The sequence below is a fragment of the Acomys minous genome (assembly GCF_964271855.1).
Source record: "Acomys minous genome assembly, chromosome: 10".
Taxonomy (NCBI): Eukaryota; Metazoa; Chordata; class Mammalia; order Rodentia; family Muridae; genus Acomys; species Acomys minous.
Window position 1 is genome coordinate 47,729,336 of NC_140491.1, and position 22,095 is coordinate 47,751,430.

The window sequence follows — 22,095 nt, forward strand, 5'->3', positions numbered from 1 at the left end:
CCTGCATTTTGTTGGCTACAGACATGCCTTCCTTTCACACGCCATGGATGGAGATTTAGATAACAGTCGGCCTGTGCAGTCCAAGTTGACAGATGCCTTTGACCTGCTCAGACACAGAGCAGAAAGTCATCTTTAGCTGATTTGTGCACACATTTCACACTTGTGTTAACGCAGAAGTGTCCATTACCTTTAAAAAGTGTTTTCAGAGCAAAAGGACCAGACACCACAGAAGACAAAACAAGTATCTCAGATGATCCAGCCTCACGGACTGTCTCAGTTGCTGTTTCCTCAAACACTTGTACATCCAGGACAACTTGAAAGTGGCTAGCTCAGATGGTCCAGCCTCACAGACTGCTTCATCCAGTACTAGCGTTAAGCCCTGCACTTCACTCTTGCCCAAAGACTGAACAGCAAGGGAAGCAGCTCGCCCACCCGAAATCCCACTTCTCTTAGCTTCCCAACAAGATGCCTTCACCCCCAGACTGGAAGGATGCAATCTTAAGAACACGAAGCCCTCATTCTCCAGAGGTGGGGTGGGCGGCTTGTGGTTTTGTTTGTTTGTTTTTGGAGGCTATGGATGGTTGTTGTTGCTGTTCAGGGAGGTTGATTGTGAGTTGGTTTTTGTCTTGGTCAGGGAGGAAACAAAGGATTAGATTCAGGGATCTCTTTCTCTCTTTCTCTTTCTGCTCTCTCTCCTTCTTCCTCTCCTGTCTAGTGTTGGGGATGAAAGGGAATGAAAGGGAAATGCGGTGTATAGGGTTATAATAACAAAAAGGATAGATTATTGTGTATCACTGGGAAAGAAGAAGGAAGGGGGGATTATTGTGTCTCCTTTAGCTAAGAAAGCAACAAGTCTCAAATATTTTACATTGGTATGGATCACTGTATATTGGTAGAAATGTAAGGTTATATTTGCTACAACATACTGTATATGTGTTTCAACTCTTGTTTAAGGTATTGTACATATGCAATGCATTTTAAAATGTAATATAAAATTCTAGTCCTTGAAAGGTACTATTGTAAAATGTTTAGGATAATTAAGATATACAAGTTAATAGTCGTCAACTATACTTGTGGTCCTGTTAGGTACCAGTTTAGTTAATTACAGAAATAAGCTTTATTTAGCCTTCCATATATGTTTTCAAAGTTAAAGCAGAAAGTAGATAGCTAGAAATATACAATGTTTGTCCATTTAGTTATACTGAGATGAGCTAGGCATGGTGGCTCACTCCTTTAACCCCAGCACTCAGGAGGCAGAGGCAGGCGGATCACTGTAACGTCGAGGCCAGCCTGGTCTACAAAGCAAGTCCAGGACAGCCAGGGCCACACAGAGGAAACCCTGTCTCGAAAAACCAAATAAACAGCCGGGCGTGGTGGCGCAGGCCTGTAATCCCAGCACTCGGGAGGCAGAGGCAGGTGGAGTTAGGGGCTAGCCTGGTCTACAAAATAAGTCCCAGATGGTAAAGATAACATAGAGAAACCCTGTCTTGGAAAAACAAAAAAAAAAAACCAAACAAACGAAAATCCAAATAAATAAATAAATAGATATACTGAAATATATAGGTGTTCTTCAAACAGTTCAGAGATCTACAGGATATGGTATTTAAGATATTTGCATAATAAAAGGCTTTCCTGACAGAGAGACACACAGGATCCTGAAACCACCTCCAATCTACTTCAAGGAAGATGATGGGTATCAAAGAACCTCTGCACGCAGCTTGCCTCAAATGTGGCAAAGCTGAGAAAAAAAAACTGTCCCTTACCTCTACTGCTGTCCAAACTGTGTCCAAACTGGGAAGTGGACTGCCCAAATTTTCTGAGACAAGAAATGTCAGCCCTTCAAAATTCCTGCGTCACAGAAAAGCCTGTCAGATATTCTGGGCCAGTCAGCTGAAGATTAGATGCCTCTACCCCAATACAGAGGAACCTTGTGTGACTGTCCAGGTAGCCAGCAGACTCTGTTATTTCTATAGTTTTAGAAACTGCTTGCTTTGAACTTCCTGATTCCTCAAGTATTACTTATCCTTCTCAGGTCTCTGATGAGGTTGAAGACTAGATAGTTATAACCTTACAGTTTTCCTCATTAGAGATTGACTACATAAAAGCATAAGTTTTTGAGAATTTAAGAAAGCGTTTTAAGGTCTCAAAGATGTTTTTAGGTTGATAAATGGAAGTTATAAAGGTTAGGGGATATAAAAGCTTATATAAAGTGATTTAGGCACAGAACTTTGGACTCACCAAGATAGGATGGATAGTAAAATGCTTTCTCCAAGATTATCAAATACAAATGAACTGAACACTGTGATATAATTCTTATCTGATAGTTTTCATAAGTTTTTATTGTATATGTATATGAAAAATCCAGTTATTGGACTAAAAGGGGGATATGTTGGGGTGCACTCTATGACAGTGTGTCCCTGTATATTCAATTGTTTTGTACCAGCACAGAGCTATGGCCCATCACTGGCCTCAAATTTTATAAACATTCACCTTCTTCACTTGTTGATTGGCTTAAAAAAAAAAAAAAAGATCCTTCAGCCAATTGTCTGGATAGAAGGGAAAGGCAGAACTTCCAGACATAGATAAGGTCTCTGGGAGAGGAATTCAGATGTGGGGGATTCACCACCATGACACAAGAAGGAATAGGGATATCCCTATATTCCTGAGGGGAGGTAAAGAACTAGTCACATGGTAGGTCATGGGCTACAACAGTCAGGATGAGCTAGCTGAGCATCTGCCCAGCTAAGGCCTAAGATTTTAAAATATTAATAAGTCTCCACATCACTGGTGGGTCCAAAGAAGTCCTGTTACACAAGTTGCCTTTGGTCATGGTATTTATCACAGCCGTAGAAACCCTAACTTTTCAAGTCTCTAGAGCCTGTGCCATCTACAGCTGAAGCCCATAGCTTGTGATGTTGACTATTAGCCTTCCCAGCCTGCTTTGCCCACAGTGCCAGCCTTGCCAGGGCAACACATGTCCTAATGGTTCTTGTGCCACATGTAAGTCCCAGGGACCTACTGGGACATCACCTAATTTTTGCTAGTTGCCAGAAAGCATAAGGAGAATGGTAAATGTAGTGACAGGGCCAACCTTCTGGATTTAAAAGCTTATCATGACTTTAAAAATCAAACGGGGTAGGGGGGGAGTCGCTCAGTGGGTGAAGTGTTTGCTGCATGAGTCCAAGTGTAGATCACCAAGCATGGTGGCAAGTACCTGCCACCCCAGCTCTTGATGGGAGGATCCTGGGGGCCTCACTGGCCAACCAGTGCAGCCAAATGTTGAGCTACAGTCAATGAGATCTTGTCTCAAAAAGGATACGGTAGATAAAAATAGGCCAATGGAAGAAGGTATCTCAATGCATAAATCTCTGGCCTCCATATATGACTACATGGTTGAGTGCACCTGAACACACACACACACACACAGGGAGAATTGGAGATAAACACAGAGATAGCAAGGTAATAAAATATACAGGATGTATATGATGAAACGATTTTGAGAATGGTTGAAGACAAAGAAATAAGATGTAGACTTATATAGGGGATATGGGAAAAATATGCTTAAAAGACACATTTGAAGTTTTTGTTTTTAATTTTTAAAAAGATGTACCTTTAGGGACAGAGATGACAGTTCAAGACCGAATGTTAAATATTCAGATGCCATGACCCTCAAGCTGACAAGTGGATACATTTAAAAAAAAAAAAAAAAAGACCACTTTTTCATGGAAATTGAAATACTACTAGCTCTAGATGCTGTGCTCACCTCCCTGCAGCAGGCTGGGACTTTATCAGCCCCACCGAAAAGCCAGAAAAGAAGGGTACAGGACAAGCATCTCCATGGCCCTGCTGGCAGCTAGGAGGATAACGGAAAGGCTTGGGGTGGGCGTGACCTTGCTGAAAGCGCCTCACGGACACATGCAGGGCTGTGTCTCCTGGGTGGTTCCAAATCCCATCGAGTCTCGTTGGCAGCCAGGGTTAGCCACCACAGTTGCCTGGTGCTACTGATGGAAATACTTTTAAAATGGTGTAATATCATTTCTGAACTGCTGAGACACTGCGCGTCCGACTCGGGTACTCAGCCCAAAGCGCCTCACTGTAGCCTGTTACCGGGAAACGGTGCTTTTGTGCCGTTCTGCACCTGTCACTCGTGATACTGTCACAGCCACTCTTTTCTCCACGTTGTATGTGTGAAAGGTAATGAGACGGTGAAAGCAGAGTCCTGCTGGTTCTCACTGCCACAGTGGCAAGCCGTAGGGATCCCTGCGCAAACGGCTCCTGTGATAATCACGCCTAACTGTGCTGCTTCATGAAGCCTAGAAAAATATTCTGGTTTTTAGATGGAGCCTCACGTGGATTTGAGACTTTATTAGTGTGTTTGACTTAGTCCCAGGAAATCCTCCAAAAAGGCTTTCAGTCATAGTCAACTTAAAAAACATACCTACTCTTTTTTTTTTTCCACTTTATTTTGAATTAGTCCTTTCTTTTAGGAAAGTATCAAATGGTGACTGGGTAACTGAAGGAGACAGAAAGAAATTCTTTGTTAATTGTAGAATTGAACAAAATTGAAAACAAAAAATATCAAGGCCTGCAGGACTGAATGAAAGTCATCCTGGCCGGGCAGTGGTGGCGCACACCTTTAATCCCAGCACTCGGGAGGCAGAGACAGGTAGATTGCTGTGAGTTCAAGGCTAGCCTGGACAACAGAGCTAGTTCTGAGCAGCCAAGGCTACACAGGGAAACCCTGTCTTGAAAAGCCAAAAAAAAAAAAAAAAATCAGAGTAGAATCAGAGATGAGAGGGGAGCCACTATGACAAATACTCTGTATTTCTGCATCAAAAAATCAGAGATATAGTAAATAATAACTTAATGATATACTTTAGGGACTTGGGAAAACAATACAAAGCCAAAGCACTGAAAAGGAATGATTAAGATCAAGGTGGAAATTAATGAAATGAAATTTTAAATTAGAAGAAATAGAAACAATAATACTAAAAGTTGGTTCGTTGAAAAGATAAGTAACATTGGTAAATCCTTAGTCAAACCAACAAAAAGAGATAAGGGCTGGAGAGATGGCTTAGGAGGTAAAGCACCTGCCACCCAAACCTGTGTTTGAGTCCATACATGATAGGAATCAGTTAGTGTACACTGTCCTCTGGCCATGTCACTGCACAGCACACACACACACACACACACACACACACACACACACACACACACTTAAATAAAATAAAACCAGAAAAAACAAGCCAGAGAGGGAGAAAAACTATCAAAATTAGTAAAATCAGAGCTAAGAGGGGAGCCACTGTGACAAATACCAGTGCGCGCGCACACACACCCACACACGCACACACACACATACACGCACACACACATATACTCAAGAAAAGTGAACTCCATGTAGTTTTGTGGCTTTTCATTTTGTTCTCTCTCTTTCTCTCTCTCTCTCTCTCTCTCTCTCTCTCTCTCTCTCTCTCTCTCTCTCTCTCCCACCCGTGTGTGTGTGTGTGTGTGTGTGTGTGTGTGTGTGTGTGTGTGTGTCTTTGATTGTTTGGTTTCACTTTGAATGTTTGTTTTCTTTTAAGTGAGAAAAATGTGAAATGGGGTGAGTAGAGAAGAGGGGCCTGGAGAAGGCGCTATATGAGAAAGAATATGACCAAAATATATTGTACAGAAGATTTTAAAAATAAATTTAAATGGGCATTTAAGCTGGGTGTGGTGGTGCACGCCTTTAATCCCAGCACTCGGGAGGCAGAGGCAGGTGGATCGCTGTGAGTTCGAGGCCAGCCTGGTCTACAAAGCGAGTCCAGGACAGCCAAGGATCTGTGTAACAATAGAGAGGAAACTCTGTCTTTAAAACTAGGAAGAAGGAGAAGAAGAAGAAGAAGAAGAAGAAGAAGAAGAAGAAGAAGAAGAAGAAGAAGAAGAAGAAGGCGACGACATTGCTTTTCCTCTTTTGATGTAGACTTCTGTAGCTACAGAACATGTTCTGAAGTATCCTCATCTACAGTGGGTTTTGTTTGTTTGTTTGTTTTTTCAAGACAGGGTTTCCCTGTGTAGCCTTGACTGTCATGGACTCACTTTGTAGACCAGGCTGGCCTCAAACTCACAGCGATCCGCCTGCCTCTGCCTCCTGAGTGCTAGGATTAAAGGCGTGTGCCACCATGGCTGGGATCTGCGGTGTTTTTTGTTTTTTTTTTTACACCACCAGCAATGATCATATCTGTCTCTTTAGCATTAAAATCTTCCCTAATTTTTATTGTGTTTTGTGCCTGTAGTTTCCTGTTTGTTTTATTTAAAGCAAATGACAAATGGCCTATGTATCATGGAGTGTTTCCCACTTTGGAGCCAAAGGCTTCATTTTATAACTTTGTCTAGTCTTCCTTTAAAAGTTTTAGTGTCAAAACTGACAATTTAATACATAAACAACACTTTAAAATTATTTTAAAGTACATGCTCAGATAGATCACTGGTGAATTCTTCATAGAAGGATTAACACGAGTGTTTCTCTAACAATTCCATAAATAGGAAAAATCAGAATGCTACAAAAGTCTCTTTTATCAACCCTAATTATCTGATACTAAAATACAATAAAGACATACCGAAAAGAAAAATTACACACCAATCTTCCTGATGAACTCTGACAGGAATGTTCTCAATAAAACATTGAAAAATCTATACTCATGCCCCATAAAGGACAAAAGACAAACACCTGCTATCATTCACCCAAGAGCTTTGTCTCTCTGTTCTAACTATAGTCTAATAGAAAATAAATTAATCCTTGGAATCCTAATCTAAGAGAATCCTTGAGACGTGACAAGCAGAGGTGTCTCTGTATCGACAAGCACAACAAATGTGGAAACAAAGAGTGTAGAGGTGTGGCGCCTGCGCCACCACGGCACCAAGTCGAGGGCGGCTGAAACTACTCAAATACAGCCATACTGGTCGGCTCAGACCTACTGACATCAGGATGGGGGTGGCTCTTCACCAGAGCCCAAACAGTCTCTCCTTTAGGCTGGGCTGACTCTTGTGGAAGAATGCACAGGTTGAATCACTTGAAAGGCAGGTGCCTGCAATGCTCCGCACACCTGTCTTGACGGGGCCCAGAGCTGACCCCGGGGCCGTTTCCTTGCAATGGCCTCCCTTGCCTATTTGTCTTAGAGTGGCACTCATTCCTCCAATGATACCCTCGTTGGCAACAAGGACACAAACCTGGCTTGGTATGATCAACTCTGTCTCGAGCTTGTCCAGTCTCCCTTCGAGCACATTCTCTCTTAAGGTGTCCTATCTGGCCACATCTGAAACATGTTTTCGGCCGGACTCCCCCAGAAGGTGACCGTCCCTGAACAGCAGAAGCTAATACTTGTCCCATTATGTGACTAGTATCTATACTTCGGCAAATTTTCAGGCAGTCATTCACACTTTTGTATTTATAAGGCCAAAGGGCTTCCTGACAATACTTATTAGCATTTTCAAAGGCCCCTTTTAATAATAGGCATGGCTCCTTCCTGCCAATTGCATAAGGCAATCAACAAATTCCTGGAAAGGCTCCGAGGGTCCCTGGACCACTTTAAACAGCTGCTCTCCTGTCCCCTTATTAGGCAAGGACTTCCAAGCCCTCGTGGCGCAAGTTGCAATCTGCGCATACACAGCTGGGTCATATTGTATCTGGGCACTAAGCTCAGTATACAAACCCATGCCTGCTAGCATATCCACGCTTCTCTGTGGAACCCCAGCCACTGCATTACGTGCGGCGGTCTGAATACACTGTTCTTGATAATCACTGTCCCAGAGCAAATAGTCACTCCCACTGAGGACTGCTCTACACATTTGTTGCCAATCACTAGGTGTTAAAAATTGTCCTGTGAAGGATTCAAAAATGGCAATCGTAAAAGGGGCATGTGGACCATAGACCATAACTGCCTCCTTAAGCCGTTTTATGTCTTTAAACTGGAGGGCTTCATGCTGTCTCTGCATTTGCCCTGGGTTAGTTGGGTGAGGCACTTCAACTACTGGAAAGACTACTCCCCGAGAGGGAGCAGAAGGCTCTGCCAAAGATAATGGACTTTGCTAATCTGGCTTATACGGCGGGGGCCGCTCTCCTCTAGTTTCTTTTTCTTCAATCTTACACTCCTTCAACTTCTTTAGGGCCCGTATCTCAGCGGTTAAAGTTGCCTCTTCCTCCTCAGAATTAGAAGAAGATCTATCAGAGGCAATCTCAGACGGGGCCAAAGATTTTATAAATTGCTCCTCTTGCACTTCATTTAGGGCAAGTTCCAAACTTTCTAGCTGCTCTCTTTTTTTCTCATCTTCGCTCCTAAGCGCATCTCTAACAAAGACGCCATATCGAAAAGGTAGCGATAGGAACACTGTTGGACGCTTCATTTCGTAAAGTCCTCTGGAGATCAGACTTCACCTGATCCCAATCTTGGATATTTAGCTCTCCCGATACCATAAACCAAGGACTACTCAATTCTATTGTTTTAATAAAATCTTTAACACTCTCATGCTTAAACCCGGTGCCTTGATCCTCTAACAATCTCACTGCTTGATCCACCAGAACCGTGGACAAACCTGCGGCATCCATTTTCCCGGCGCCTTAATCACTAGTCCACCAGAAACGTGGACGAACCTGCGGCACCTATTTCCAACACGACCATTTCCTACCTCCCTGAGACGCTGGCCAGCTTCCCTGGGCGATCCGTCAGCTTCCTCCCTTCTTTCCCTGATCTCGTTGTGACCTCCACTTGTGACACCCACCGCACCCTGGTACCGAGTCGAGGGCGAGGGACTGCGGATTTAACTCATGTACACACACATATACACAATAATACAGCAGGTCCTTCGTGCTAAGAAAGCAGCAGCCACAGCAGCAACCGCCGCAGCAGTTTATTATTCTTTCATCTCCAGAGTTCCAAAGAGCCGCCTTATAGGCATCCAAACAGGAATCCTCCTCCCATGTGAAATCCCTCAAGAGCACACAGGAGGAAAAGTCTCGAGGAAGGGAGGGGCACGTTCTCAGAGCAGTAAACATGACTAGCTAACACAGACGTGGAAGCTGCTAGAAACAGGACATGAACCAGCCAGACAGGCAGGCAGCCCAGATCACCCATGCTCAGCTCCCTTGCCCCTCTTCATGAGGAAAGGTTCCCAAGCCAGATCTGGAGATGTCAGTATTTTCTCCAAGGAAAGGGCAACTTAATCTACAAGGAGAAGAGAGCTGGCAGAAATGGGAGCACACAGGAGAGAGGAAGGGGTGACTATGGGCTGTGGGGTTGTGCTCCACCCCTGCTGGGCATCTGCCCTCCTCACACTGCACAGGAAAGAAGGAGAGACACAGCATTTTCTGGTCAATCAAACTTTATTGGCCACACTCTGCACTACAAGTACACAAGGGACACACACACGTGAGCACGAGATCTAGACAGGAGAAGTGTGCAGTGTGCGTTCAGCACTGCAGTCCTAGATCCCAGGGAGACACAGTGCTGATCCTGAGTCAACTCTCACAGTCCTCTCCTCACCACTGTGCTTGTCCCATGTTTACACAGAGTGTGTGAGAGCTCCAGGCTGTGGCAGACACGGAGATGCAGTGGTCCTCTCCTGTTCCTCTGCTTCCGAGGATGTCCTGGCCATGGCTCAGGCCTTGTCTGATGGGCTGGCAGGACCTGTGAGCTTCTCTCCTCCATCCAAGGAAGGACTGTGAGGTTCCTTCTCAGGCAGCTCCCTGGGGGCAGCCATGGGGGCTGGGACAAGCCAGGGCTCAGCAGGGAAGACAAAGCCGGCCTGGGTGGCCAAGCTGTACAAGGTCTGCACCATGGCTCTCAGAGACGCTGAGAGCTGTGTGAGCTCAGAGACCTGCTCCTGGGTGAGCAGGGAGCCATGGAGCTGGGCCTGCAGCTGGACCGTGTCTCTATAAATGTCCTCAGACATGGCTCGCATAGAGGTCACCAGGCTCTTCCTCAGTGGTGGTGGGGCTGTGTGCCTGGGTTCCGGGAAGCAGGATGGCCCACCATGGTGGCCGTTGGCTTTCAGCTCAGACTTCTCTACTGAGGACTTTGGTCTCTTTTTCCTCTGCGAGTTGCACTCATTTCCTAGAAAAAAAATGTGAGAGTGAGAGAATGACCGGAAATGTCCCATCCACCCCATTCTAGAACCTTCTCTAGAACCTGCAGAACCCAGGGCCCGCTGCCTGGTCCTTCCCAGGCACCTCAGCCTCCTCCCTGAGCAGAGCTGAAGTCCTTCTCACAACACACAAGCTCTAAGAAGCCAGCCTCTCTGAGGGGCTCTGAGGCACACAGCCACATGCCTACCTTAGCTTTGGAGAAGCCACATGGTGCTGAGGCTTAGGGAATGCACTTACCTGACTTGTTGTGGCTGGAGTCCGGGGAACAGTGTTTCCTCTTCCTGGATTTCTTCATCATTTGTGCTGAAATGGGAAGATGAATGTGGGGATGAGGAGAGAGTCAGAGACACCTTCAGCTACACACCCCACTGACTTGTGCCTTCCTGGACACATAAGAAACTCAGCAAAGACCCAAACACTCACATCAGATTTACCCAGTGCTAGGATGGGTAGAGACCTGGTCACCTTGGAGCTCTTGGGGTCATGCCAAGGGAACCCTGACCTCCCCACATGGAAGCCATCCTCAGGGGACAGGAAAACCACCATCCCATTTTCTCCCCCTTGTCTCTCAGTTCTCGCTCCTCACCTGGTGACCTTCTGGCACAGGTCCTCTGTGGACTGCTAGATTTGCGCAGTGGTTGTGGGGATCGCTCTGGCTGGGGGGATCCTGGTTCCATGCTCTGGTTGAATCCACAAGCCTTCCCTCTTCCCACAGAAGGGCGAATGCCGCTGAGTGTATTGTCAGGGTTCTCTCTCTAGGTCCCAGAACTTGCAGGGTGACTCTCTCTCCACACACAGGAAGGAGATCTATTAGAAAGGCTTCCAGGCAAGGGGCCAGACAGTGGAGCAATGGCTCCTTGGGAGCAGAGGTCCACGAATGCAGGAGTTTTTTCCCCACAGGGCTGGCTGTCTCAGGTGCTCCTCAGTCTAGGCTGGATCCTGAACAAGCAGGCTCCAATGCCAAGGGAGAAAGAGACCTGCTGCTAACTGGGAGCCAGTAGGCAAGACAGAGACAGACTTCTCTCATGCCCTTATATAGGCTGCCACCAAAGGTGTGGCCAGAATTAGGGGTGTGTCTTCTCAAAGACCTGGGTTCAAGGTTTGTTCCACCCTGAGGGACCTGGAATGGAAGTGGGTCTACCATAAACAATTAAGCTAAATCCCTCCCAGGTGTGGCCCTACACTTTGGGGTTTAGTGGAGTGCAGACACAGTCACGTTGCTCACGCATGCAGCAACATCTCAGATCAGGAGGAGACATGGTGATGTCTTTCCATGATGACCTAAGGGCAATAACAATGCCAGGAACAAAAGCAGAGGGGACCAGAGTCAAGATCTCAGATTTAGCACTGACTGACTGAAGGTTGCAGATGGAATATCAAATATACTTGGATACTGTGATCTACACAGAGATGGATGTGTCCAATGTTCCCTCTCTTTATTGTACAGGAATGAATCAGAATTTAACTCTTTCCATTCACAAAGGAGAATGACTTCACCTATATGAAGGACAGAGTGTGGACATAGGGACAATCATATTATAGAAATTAATCCAGTCTCAAAAAGGAAAATATCCCGATTGGTTTCATTGTGACACTCATTCCCTAGTGTCTATTCTGGTCACATGGCATCATGCACACACATGAGAAATGAATGAATGAATTCTGTTGTTTTGCTACAAGGTGGTGTTTTTCAAGTCTTTCTAAACACTGATGTTTGTCTCCACTGACTCATCAAAGACTCACCCTTATTGCAGAGGATGCTGGTTAAGGAAGAGTCAGGGCTGCTCACATGCTGAGACAGTGAATGCTCAGCTGTGGATGGACCATCTCCACCAACCCTCCTCCCAGGAGGCTCAGGGAGCATCAAGGAAGAGAGGCTGGAAGGACTGTGGGAGCCAAGGATGGGGAAGCATGCTGTGGAAGGCTGGCTTCTGGACAGGACATGGCCATCACACTCAGACTCACAGCAGCTGTGCTTATGGGCCCAAGACCTCCCAAGGTCAAGAGACTGAATAATGCCTGCTTGGATGCCTTTTGGTTGGCTATACACCTTTAATCCAGCCCTTTGAGGCAGAGTGAGTTGGTGGCCAGCCTTGTCTACAGAGTGAGGCCCAAGAGGGCAAGAGCTAAACAGAAAAACTCCACACTCAAGGCACTTGCTGCACTGGGAGCATCTGCATTCTCCTCCCACAAGGCTTGTGGCAAACAAAAGCAGCTGTAACTCCAGCTTCAGGGATGAAACACTCTCTGCCACCTTATAAACAGATGGAATATGGGTGATTTACATTCACAAATACACAGAGAAATGGCAGGGGGGAGGAGTGGAAGGGGGAAGCGATTATTTTTAAATGGCCAGTGACCAAGCATGCCTTTTATCCATGCACTCAGAGTCAGAGGCAGGGGGATTTCTGTGAGTGTGAGGCCACCCTGATCTACAAACCAGGTTTCCGGAAAGCCAAGACTACACAGAGAGACCCTATTTCCAAAAGCCAAAGTTAAAAAAGGAAAATAGAATCTGTTTATAAAGATATGATGTTCATAGGGAGATGCAACATGTTTGTAGAAGCATCGAAAGTTGAAAGACAGGACTGTGTATGTGTAACCAAGATAAATTGTGTACTTGTAGGGAACTTAAAAAATATAAATTCCAATTGGACTCTTCATGAAATAAGGTAAACAAATTACAATGCAATTTGAAATAGAAGTAAGAAAATTAGGAGTGATTTGGACCAGGGGAGAGATAAGAACACACAGGAAGGGGCAACCCCAAGGGCCTGCTCTGTGTCTGCTACAAACCTGCACTCTCTCCATCTGAGGCAGCAGCAGCCATTCATTCCCTGCATCAGGGTGTGACAACCTGGCTGCTCTGAGTGTTAGGATGCTCAGCTGAGGCCACTGTCTGCCTGGAGCCCTGGGGGACCTTGGCCAGCTCCAGGCAGGGAGGATCAGAGAGAATGTAAACACCGTGGGAAAGCAGGTGTGGTGGCACAAGCCTTTAATCTCAGCACTCAGGAGGCAGAGGCAGGCGGATCTCTGTGAGTTCGAAGCCAGCTTTGTCTACAAAGGGAGTCCAGCACACTCAGAACTAAACAGAGAAACCCTGTCTCCAAATGAAAACAACAACAACAACAAACAAATATGGAAAACAGGTAGATGCTCAAAGTGCATTTTCTCAGTGGTCCTCTGTATGGACACGGGTACTGACCACATGGAGGAAGATGTTTGATACTCGTTTTCTCTTTCTTTCTTTCTTTCTTTCTTTCTTTGTTTTATTATGGATTTTATTTTGTTTTTTTCTTTTCTTTTCTTTTCTTTTTTTTTTTTGGTTGTTGTTGTTGTTATTTTGTTTTGTTTTGTTTTGTTTTTCTCCACAAGGTTTCTCTGTGTAGCCTTGGCTGTCCCAGATCGCCTTGTAGACCATTAAGCAGAAATACAATTATTCCAGATAAGAAATGGTAATTCTGATGGTAGGAGCAAACTTTTTTGTCTGTGGGATGGATGCCCCATGACTGGGTGTCAGTTGTGCCACTCTCCCAGGAAGAGCCCAGCACCTGATGTCACTAGAGCCTGGAATCTCAACTCCTTTTCATTGGTGCAAGGGAGGAAGTTTTATGAAAGAGACACTGCTGCCAAGAACTCATCTGAAGTGTACGAATGTGACATCATGATGCTTACCTGTCATTGTCATTAGTTTTAAAAGGATAAAAGAGTTGAAAGCAAACATTCAAACACTAAGCAGTGCTTATCCCAAAGACCTCTTTGTGTAGGAACCAGGCCTGACTGGGCTGCCTGCCTGTCTTGCTGTTTCATGTCCTGTTTCTAACAGCTTCCATGTCTGTGTTTATCTTGGTTAGCTAGTCATGTTTACTGCTCTGAGAATGCACCACTCCCTTCCCTGAGACTTGTCCTCCTGTGTGCAATCACCTCTTGAGGGATTTCACCTGGGAGGAGGATTCCTATTGTGCTGCCTATAAGAAGGCTCTTTGGAACTCTGGGAAAAAGAAGAATAAACCACTGCGCAGCTGCTGCAGCGGCGGCTGCTGCTGTGGCCGCAGCTGCTGCTGCTGCTGCTGCTGCTGCTGCTGCTGCTGCTGCTGCTCTCTTAGCACGAAGGACCTGGTCTGTTATTGTGTGTGTGTATGAGTTAAATCCAAAGTCCCTCGGCCTCGACTCGGTACCGCAGTGGTGTGGGTGCCACATCTTTGCTTTCCTTGGTCCTGGAATCTGATGAGATGTAGTGTGTCAATGAATGGCAGTGCCTTTGCCCAGGTGCCTACAGTTCCTGCAGGAAGCCAAGAGCGAGGCTCTTGATAACCACTGCACTGTCGCTCTGTGTCATGGTTGATCTTCCTTTGTCCTGGTCAGTTGTTTGTCCACCTCACAGGAGTTAGAGTCATTTGTGGAGAGTGACTCTCAACTGAGAAAATGCTTCTCCTAAGATCTTCCTGCAGGGGGCTGGAGAGGGGGCTCAGTGCCTAAGAGCAACAAGCACATGGTGTCTCACAACCACCTACAAGGGGAGCTATGCACCCTGGGTACAAAATAAATAAACTGATCTTTAAAAAAAAAAGATCTACCTTATACAAGCATGTGGTGCATTTTTCTGCTTAATGATTAGAGAGGGAGGGTTCACCCCACTGTGGCGGTGTCACTACAGAGCAGGAGATACTGGGTTCAGTGACAGAGCCAGTTGAACACGGCAGTAGGAGCCCCACTCCATGGCCTCTGCATCAACTCCCGCCTCCAGCATCCCGAATGCACATTCTTCAAGAATGACACACAATGAGGAATGGTGAGATGAAGGAACCCTTTCCTCACACTAAAGCTTCTGGTCCTGTGTCCTCACAGGCACAGGAACCCTCCTAAGCATGCACGTGTTAGTCCTTGCTTGTGAGTGTGATAGACTCCCAGACAAGAGCACCTTCAGGATGAGAGATGGCAAAGTGCATCCTGGGAGGAAGGCAAGAGGCAGATCCTGGGCAGCCAACAGGTCACATGACTAGGCCTCAGACCTCAGGGAAACCTAAGTGCCCATGCTCAGCTGCTTTACTCTTCTTCATGAGGAAAGGTTCCAAAGCCTGATCTGGAGATGTCAGTATTTTCTCCAAAGGAAGGGCAACTTAATCTACAAAGAGAAGAGAGCTGGCAGAAATGGGAGCACACAGGAGAGAGGAAGGGGTGACTATGGGCTGTGGGGGTTGTGCTCCACCCCTGCTGGGCATCTGCCCTCCTCACACTGCACAGGAAAGAAGGACGGACACAGCATTTTCCGGTCAATCAATCTTTATTGGCCATACTCTGCACTACAAGTACACAAGGGACACACACACGTGAGCACGAGATCTAGACAGGAGAAGTGTGCAGTGTGCGTTCAGCACTGCAGTCCTAGATCCCAGGGAGACACAGTGCTGATCCTGAGTCAACTCTCACAGTCCTCTCCTCACCATTGTGCTTGTCCCATGTTTACACAGAGTGTGTAAGAGCTCCAGGCTGTGGCAGACATGGAGATGCAGTGGTCCTCTCCTGTTCCTCTGCTTCCGAGGATGTCCTGGCCATGGCTCAGGCCTTGTCTGATGGGCTGGCAGGACCTGTGAGCTTCTCTCCTCCATCTAAGGAAGGACTGTGAGGTTCCTTCTCAGGCAGCTCCCTGGGGGCAGCCATGGGGGCTGGGACAAGCCAGGGCTCAGCAGGGAAGACAAAGCCTGCCTGGGTGGCCAAGCTGTACAAGGTCTGCACCATGGCTCTCAGAGACGCTGAGAGCTGTGTGAGCTCAGAGACCTGCTCCTGGGTGAGCAGGGAGCCATGGAGCTGGGCCTGCAGCTGGACCGTGTCTCTATAAATGTCCTCAGACATGGCTCGCATAGAGGTCACCAGGCTCTTCCTCAGTGGTGGTGGGGCTGTGTGCCTGGGTTCAGGGCAGCGGGATGGGCCACCATGGTGGCCGTTGGCTTTCAGCTCAGACTTCTCTAGTGAGGACTCTGGTCTCTTTTTCCTCTGTGAGTTGCACTCATTTCCTAGAAAAAAATGTGAGAGTGAGAGAATGACCGGAAATGTCCCATCCACCCCATTCTAGAACCTTCTCTAGAACCTGCAGAACCCAGGGCCCGCTGCCTGGTCCTTCCCAGGCACCTCAGCCTCCTCCCTGAGCAGAGCTGAAGTCCTTCTCACAACACACAAGCTCTAAGAAGCCAGCCTCTCTGAGGGGCTCTGAGGCACACAGCCACATGCCTACCTTAGCTTTGGAGAAGCCACATGTTGCTGAAGCTTAGAGAATGCACTTACCTGACTTGCTGTGGCTGGAGTCCGGGGAACAGTGTTTCCTCTTCCTGGATTTCTTCATCATTTGTGCTGAAATGGGAAGATGAATGTGGGGATGAGGAGAGAGTCAGAGACACCTTCAGCTACACACCCCACTGACTTGTGCCTTCCTGGACACATAAGAAACTCAGCAAAGCCCCAAACACTCACATCAAGATTTACCCAGTGCTAGGATGGGTAGAGACCTGGTCACCTTAGAGCTCTTGGGGTCATGCCAAGGGAACCCTGACCTCCCCACATGGAAGCCATCCTCAGGGGACAGGAAAACCACCATCCCATTTTCTCCCCCTTGTCTCTCAGTTCTCGCTCCTCACCTGGTGACCTTCTGGCACAGGTCCTCTGTGGACTGCTAGATTTGCACAGTGGTTGTGGGGATCGCTCTGGCTGGGGGGATCCTGGTTCCATGCTCTGGCTGAATCCACAAGCCTTCCCTCTTCCCACAGAAGGGCGAATGCTGCTGAGTGTATTGTCAGGGTTCTCTCTCTAGGTCCCAGAACTTGCAGGGTGACTCTCTCTCCACACACAGGAAGGAGATCTATTAGAAAGGCTTCCAGGCTGTGGGCCAGACAGTGGAGCAATGGCTCCTTGGGAGCAGAGGTCCAGGAATGCAGGAGTTGTTTCCCCACAGGGCTGGCTGTCTCAGGTGCTCCTCAGTCTAGGCTGGATCCTGAACAAGCAGGCTCCAATGTCAAGGGAGAAAGAGACCTGCTGCTAACTGGGAGCCAGTAGGCAAGACAGAGACAGACTTCTCTCATGCCCTTATATAGGCTGCCACCAAAGGTGTGGCCACGATTAGGGGTGTGTCTTCTCAAAGACCTGGGTTCAAGGTTTGTTCCACCCTGAGGGACCTGGAATGGAAGTGGGTCTACCATAAACAATTAAGCTAAATCCCTCCCAGGTGTGGCCCTACACTTTGGGGTTTAGTGCAGTGCAGACACAGTCAGGTTGCTCATGCATGCAGCAACATCTCAGATCAGGAGGAGACATGCTGATGTCTTTGCATGATGACCTAAGGGTGATAACAATGCCAGGACAAAAGCAGAGGGGACCAGAGTCAAGATCTCAGATTTAGCACTGACTAACTGAAGGTTGCAGATGGAATATCAAATATACTTGGATACTGTGATCTACACAGAGGTGGATGTGTCCAATGTTCCCTCTCTTTATTGTACAAAAATGAATCAGAATTTAACTCTTTCCATTCACAAAGGAGAATGACTTCACCTATATGAAGGACAGAGTGTGGACATAGGGACAATCATATTATAGAAATTTATCCAGTCTCAAAAGGAAAATATCACGATTGGTTTCATTGTGACACTCATTCCCTAGTGTCTATTCTGGTCACATGGCATCATGCACACACATGAGGAATGAATGAATGAATTCTGTTGTGTTGCTACAAGGTGGTGTTTTTCAAGTCTTTCTAAACACTGATGTTTGTCTCCACTGACCCATCAAAGACTCACCCTTATTGCAGAGGATGCTAGTTAAGGAAGAGTCAGGGCTGCTCACATGCTGAGACAGTGAATGCTAAGCTGTGGATGGAACATCTCCACCAACCATCCTCCCAGGAGGCTCAGGGAGCATCAAGGAAGAGAGGCTGGAAGGACTGTGGGAGCCAAGGATGGGGAAGCATGCTGTGGAAGGCTGGCTTCTGGACAGGACATGGCCATCACACTCAGACTCACAGCAGCTGTGCTTATGGGCACAAGACCTCCCAAGGTCAAGAGACTGAATAATGCCTGCTTGGATGCCTTTTGGTTGGCTATACACCTTTAATCCAGCCCTTTGAGGCAGAGTGAGTTGGTGGCCAGCCTTGTCTACAGAGTGAGGCCCAAGAGGGCAAGAGCTAAACAGAAAAACTCCACACTCAAGGCACTTGCTGCACTGGGAGCATCTGCATTCTCCTCCCACAAGGCTTGTGGCAAACAAAAGCAGCTGTAACTCCAGCTTCAGGGATGAAACACCCTCTGCCACCTGATAAACAGATGGAATATGGGTGACTTACAGTCACAAAGACACAGAGAAATGGGGGGTGGGGGAAGGTGGAAGCCATTATTTTTAAATGGCCAGTGACCAAGCATGCCTTTAATCCATGCACTCAGAGTCAGAGGCAGGGGGATTTCTGTGAGTGTGAGGCCACCCTGATCTACAAACCAGGTTTCAGGAAAGCCAAGACTACACAGAGAGACCCTATTTCCAAAAGCCAAAGTTAAAAAAGGAAAATAGAATCTGTTTATAAAGATATGATGTTCATAGGGAGATGCAACATGTTTGTAGAAGCATCGAAAGTTGAAAGAAACAGAAGTGTGTATGTGTAACCAAGATAAATTGTGTACTTGTAGGGAACTTAAAAAATATAAATTCCAGTTGGACTCTTCATGAAATAATGTAAACAAATTACAATGCAATTTGAAATAGAAGTAAGAAAATTAGGAGTGATTTGGACCAGTGGAGAGATAAGAACACACAGGAAGGGGCAACCCCAAGGGCCTGCTCTGTGTCTGCTACAAACCTGCACTCTCTCCATCTGAGGCAGCAGCAGCCATTCATTCCCTGCATCAGGGTGTGACAACCTGGCTGCTCTGAGTGTTAGGATGCTCAGCTGAGGCCACTGTCTGCCTGGAGCCCTGGGGGACCTTGGCCAGCTCCAGGCAGGGAGGATCAGAGAGAATGTAAACACCGTGGGAAAGCAGGTGTGGTGGCACAAGCCTTTAATCTCAGCACTCAGGAGGCAGAGACAGACGGATCTTAGTGAGTTCGAAGGCAGCCTTGTCTACAAAGAGAGTCCAGAAAACTCAGGACTAAACAGAGAAACCCTGTCTCCAAATGAAAACAAGAACAACAACAAACAAATATGGAAAACAGGTAGATGCTCAAAGTGCATTTTCTCAGTGGTCCTCTGTATGGACACGGGTACTGACCACATGGAGGAAGATGTTTGATACTCGTTTTCTCTTTCTTTCTTTCTTTGTTTTATTATGGATTTTATTTTTTTTTTCTTTTCTTTTCTTTTCTTTTTTTTTTTTTTGGTTGTTGTTGTTATTTTGTTTTGTTTTGTTTTTCTTGAGAGGGTTTCTCTGTGTAGCCTTGGCTGTCCCAGATCGCCTTGTAGACCATTAAGCAGAAATACAATTATTCCAGATAAGAAATGGTAATTCTTGTGGTAGGAGCAAAATTTTTTGTCTGTGGGATGGATGCCCCATGACTGGGTGTCAGTTGTGCCACTCTCCCAGGAAGAGCCCAGCACCTGATGTCACTAGAGCCTGGAATCTCAACTCCTTTTCATTGGTGCAAGGGAGGAAGTTTTATGAAAGAGACACTGCTTCCAAGAACTCATCTGAAGTGTACGAATGTGACATCATGATGCTTAACTGTCATTGTCATTAGTTTTAAAAGGATAGAAGAGTTGAAAGCAAACATTCAAACACTAAGCAGTGCTTATCCCAAAGACCTCTTTGTGTAGGAACCAGGCCTGACTGGGCTGCCTGCCTGTCTTGCTGTTTCATGTCCTGTTTCTAACAGCTTCCATGTCTGTGTTTATCTTGGTTAGCTAGTCATGTTTACTGCTCTGAGAATGCACCACTCCCTTCCCTGAGACTTGTCCTCCTGTGTGCAATCACCTCTTGAGGGATTTCACCTGGGAGGAGGATTCCTATTGTGCTGCCTATAAGAAGGCTCTTTGGAACTCTGGGAAAAAGAATAAACCACTGCACTGCTGCTGCTGCTGCTGCTGCTGCTGCTGCTGCTGCTGCTGCTGCTCTCTTAGCACGAAGGACCTGCTGTGTTATTGTGTGTGTGTATGAGTTAAATCCAAAGTCCCTCGGCCTCGACTCGGTACCGCAGTGGTGTGGGTGCCACATCTTTGCTTTCCTTGGTCCTGGAATCTGATGAGATGTAGTGTGTCAATGAATGGCAGTGCCTTTGCCCAGGTGCCTACAGTTCCTGCAGGAAGCCAAGAGCAAGGCTCTTGATATCCACTGCACTGTCGCTCTGTGTCATGGTTGATCTTCCTTTGTCCTGGTCAGTTGTTTGTCCACCTCACAGAAGTTAGAGTCATTTGGGGAGAGTGACTCTCAACTGAGAAAATGCTTCTCCTAAGATCTGCCTGCAGGGGGCTGGAGAGGGGGCTCAGTGCCTAAGAGCAACAAGCACATGGTGTCTCACAACCAGCTACAAGGGGAGCTATGCACCCTGTGTACAAAATAAATAAACTGATCTTTTAAAAAAAAGATCTACCTTATACAAGCATGTGGTGCATTTTTCTGCTTAATGATTAGAGGGGGAGGGTTCTCCCCACTGTGGCAGTGTCACTACAGAGCAGGAGGTACTGGGTTCAGTGACAGAGCCAGTTGAACACGGCAGTAGGAGCCCCACTCCATGGCCTCTGCATCAACTCCCGCCTCCAGCATCCCGAATGCACATTCTTCAAGAATGACGCACAATGAGGAATGGTGAGATGAAGGAACCCTTTCCTCACACAAAAGCTTCTGGTCCTGTGTCCTCACAGGCACAGGAACCCTCCTAAGCATGCACGTGTTAGTCCTTGTTTGTGAGTGTGATAAGACTCCCAGACAAGAGCACCTTCAGGATGAGAGATGGCAAAGTGCATCCTGGGAGGAAGGCAAGAGGCAGATCCTGGGCAGCCAACAGGTCACATGACTAGGCCTCAGACCTCAGGGAAACCTAAGTGCCCATGCTCAGCTCCTTTACTCTTCTTCATGAGGAAAGGTTCCAAAGCCTGATCTGGAGATGTCAGTATTTTCTCCAAGGAAAGGGCAACTTAATCTACAAAGAGAAGAGAGCTGGCAGAAATGGGAGCACACAGGAGAGAGGAAGGGGTGACTATGGGCTGTGGGGGTTGTGCTCCACCCCTGCTGGGCATCTGCCCTCCTGACACTGCACAGGAAAGAAGGAGGGACACAGCATTTTCTGGTCAATCAATCTTTATTGGCCACACTATGCACTACAAGTACACAAGGGACACACACACGTGAGCACGAGATCTAGACAGGAGAAGTGTGCAGTGTGCGTTCAGCACTGCAGTCCTAGATCCCAGGGAGACACAGTTCTGATCCTGAGTCAATCTCTCACAGTCCTCTCCTCACCACTGTGCTTGTCCCATGTTTACTCAGAGTGTGTGAGAGCTCCAGGCTGTGGCAGACATGGAGATGCAGTGGTCCTCTCCTGTCCCTCTGCTTCCGAGGATGTCCTGGCCATGGCTCAGGCCTTGTCTGATGGGCTGGCAGGACCTGTGAGCTTCTCTCCTCCATCCAAGGAAGGACTGTGAGGTTCCTTCTCAGGCAGCTCCCTGGGGGCAGCCATGGGGGCTGGGACAAGCCAGGGCTCAGCAGGGAAGACAAAGCCTGCCTGGGTGGCCAAGCTGTACAAGGTCTGCACCATGGCTCTCAGAGACGCTGAGAGCTGTGTGAGCTCAGAGACCTGCTCCTGGGTGAGCAGGGAGCCATGGAGCTGGGCCTGCAGCTGGACCGTGTCTCTATAAATGTCCTCAGACATGGCTCGCATAGAGGTCACCAGGCTCTTCCTCAGTGGTGGTGGGGCTGTGTGCCTGGGTTCAGGGCGGCGGGATGGTTCACCATGGTGGCTGTTGGCTTTCAGCTCAGACTTCTCTAGTGAGGACTCTGGTCTCTTTT

At 47.2% G+C, this 22,095-nt stretch overlaps 1 protein-coding gene across 1 annotated transcript; it reads right to left on the minus strand.

The window, feature by feature from the left end:
- Positions 1 to 9,633: 9,633 nt before the first annotated feature.
- Positions 9,634 to 10,874, minus strand: LOC311607261 (protein FRG2-like-2; the record flags this gene model as incomplete). Its single annotated transcript, XM_084798943.1, has 3 exons — positions 10,707 to 10,874; positions 10,358 to 10,423; positions 9,634 to 10,088 (listed from the first exon to the last, which is right to left on the minus strand). Exons 1-3 carry the CDS (start codon positions 10,795 to 10,797, stop codon positions 9,634 to 9,636), a joined length of 612 nt encoding a protein of 203 aa, XP_084655069.1. The 5' UTR covers positions 10,798 to 10,874.
- Between the last annotated feature and the right edge of the window lie 11,221 nt (positions 10,875 to 22,095).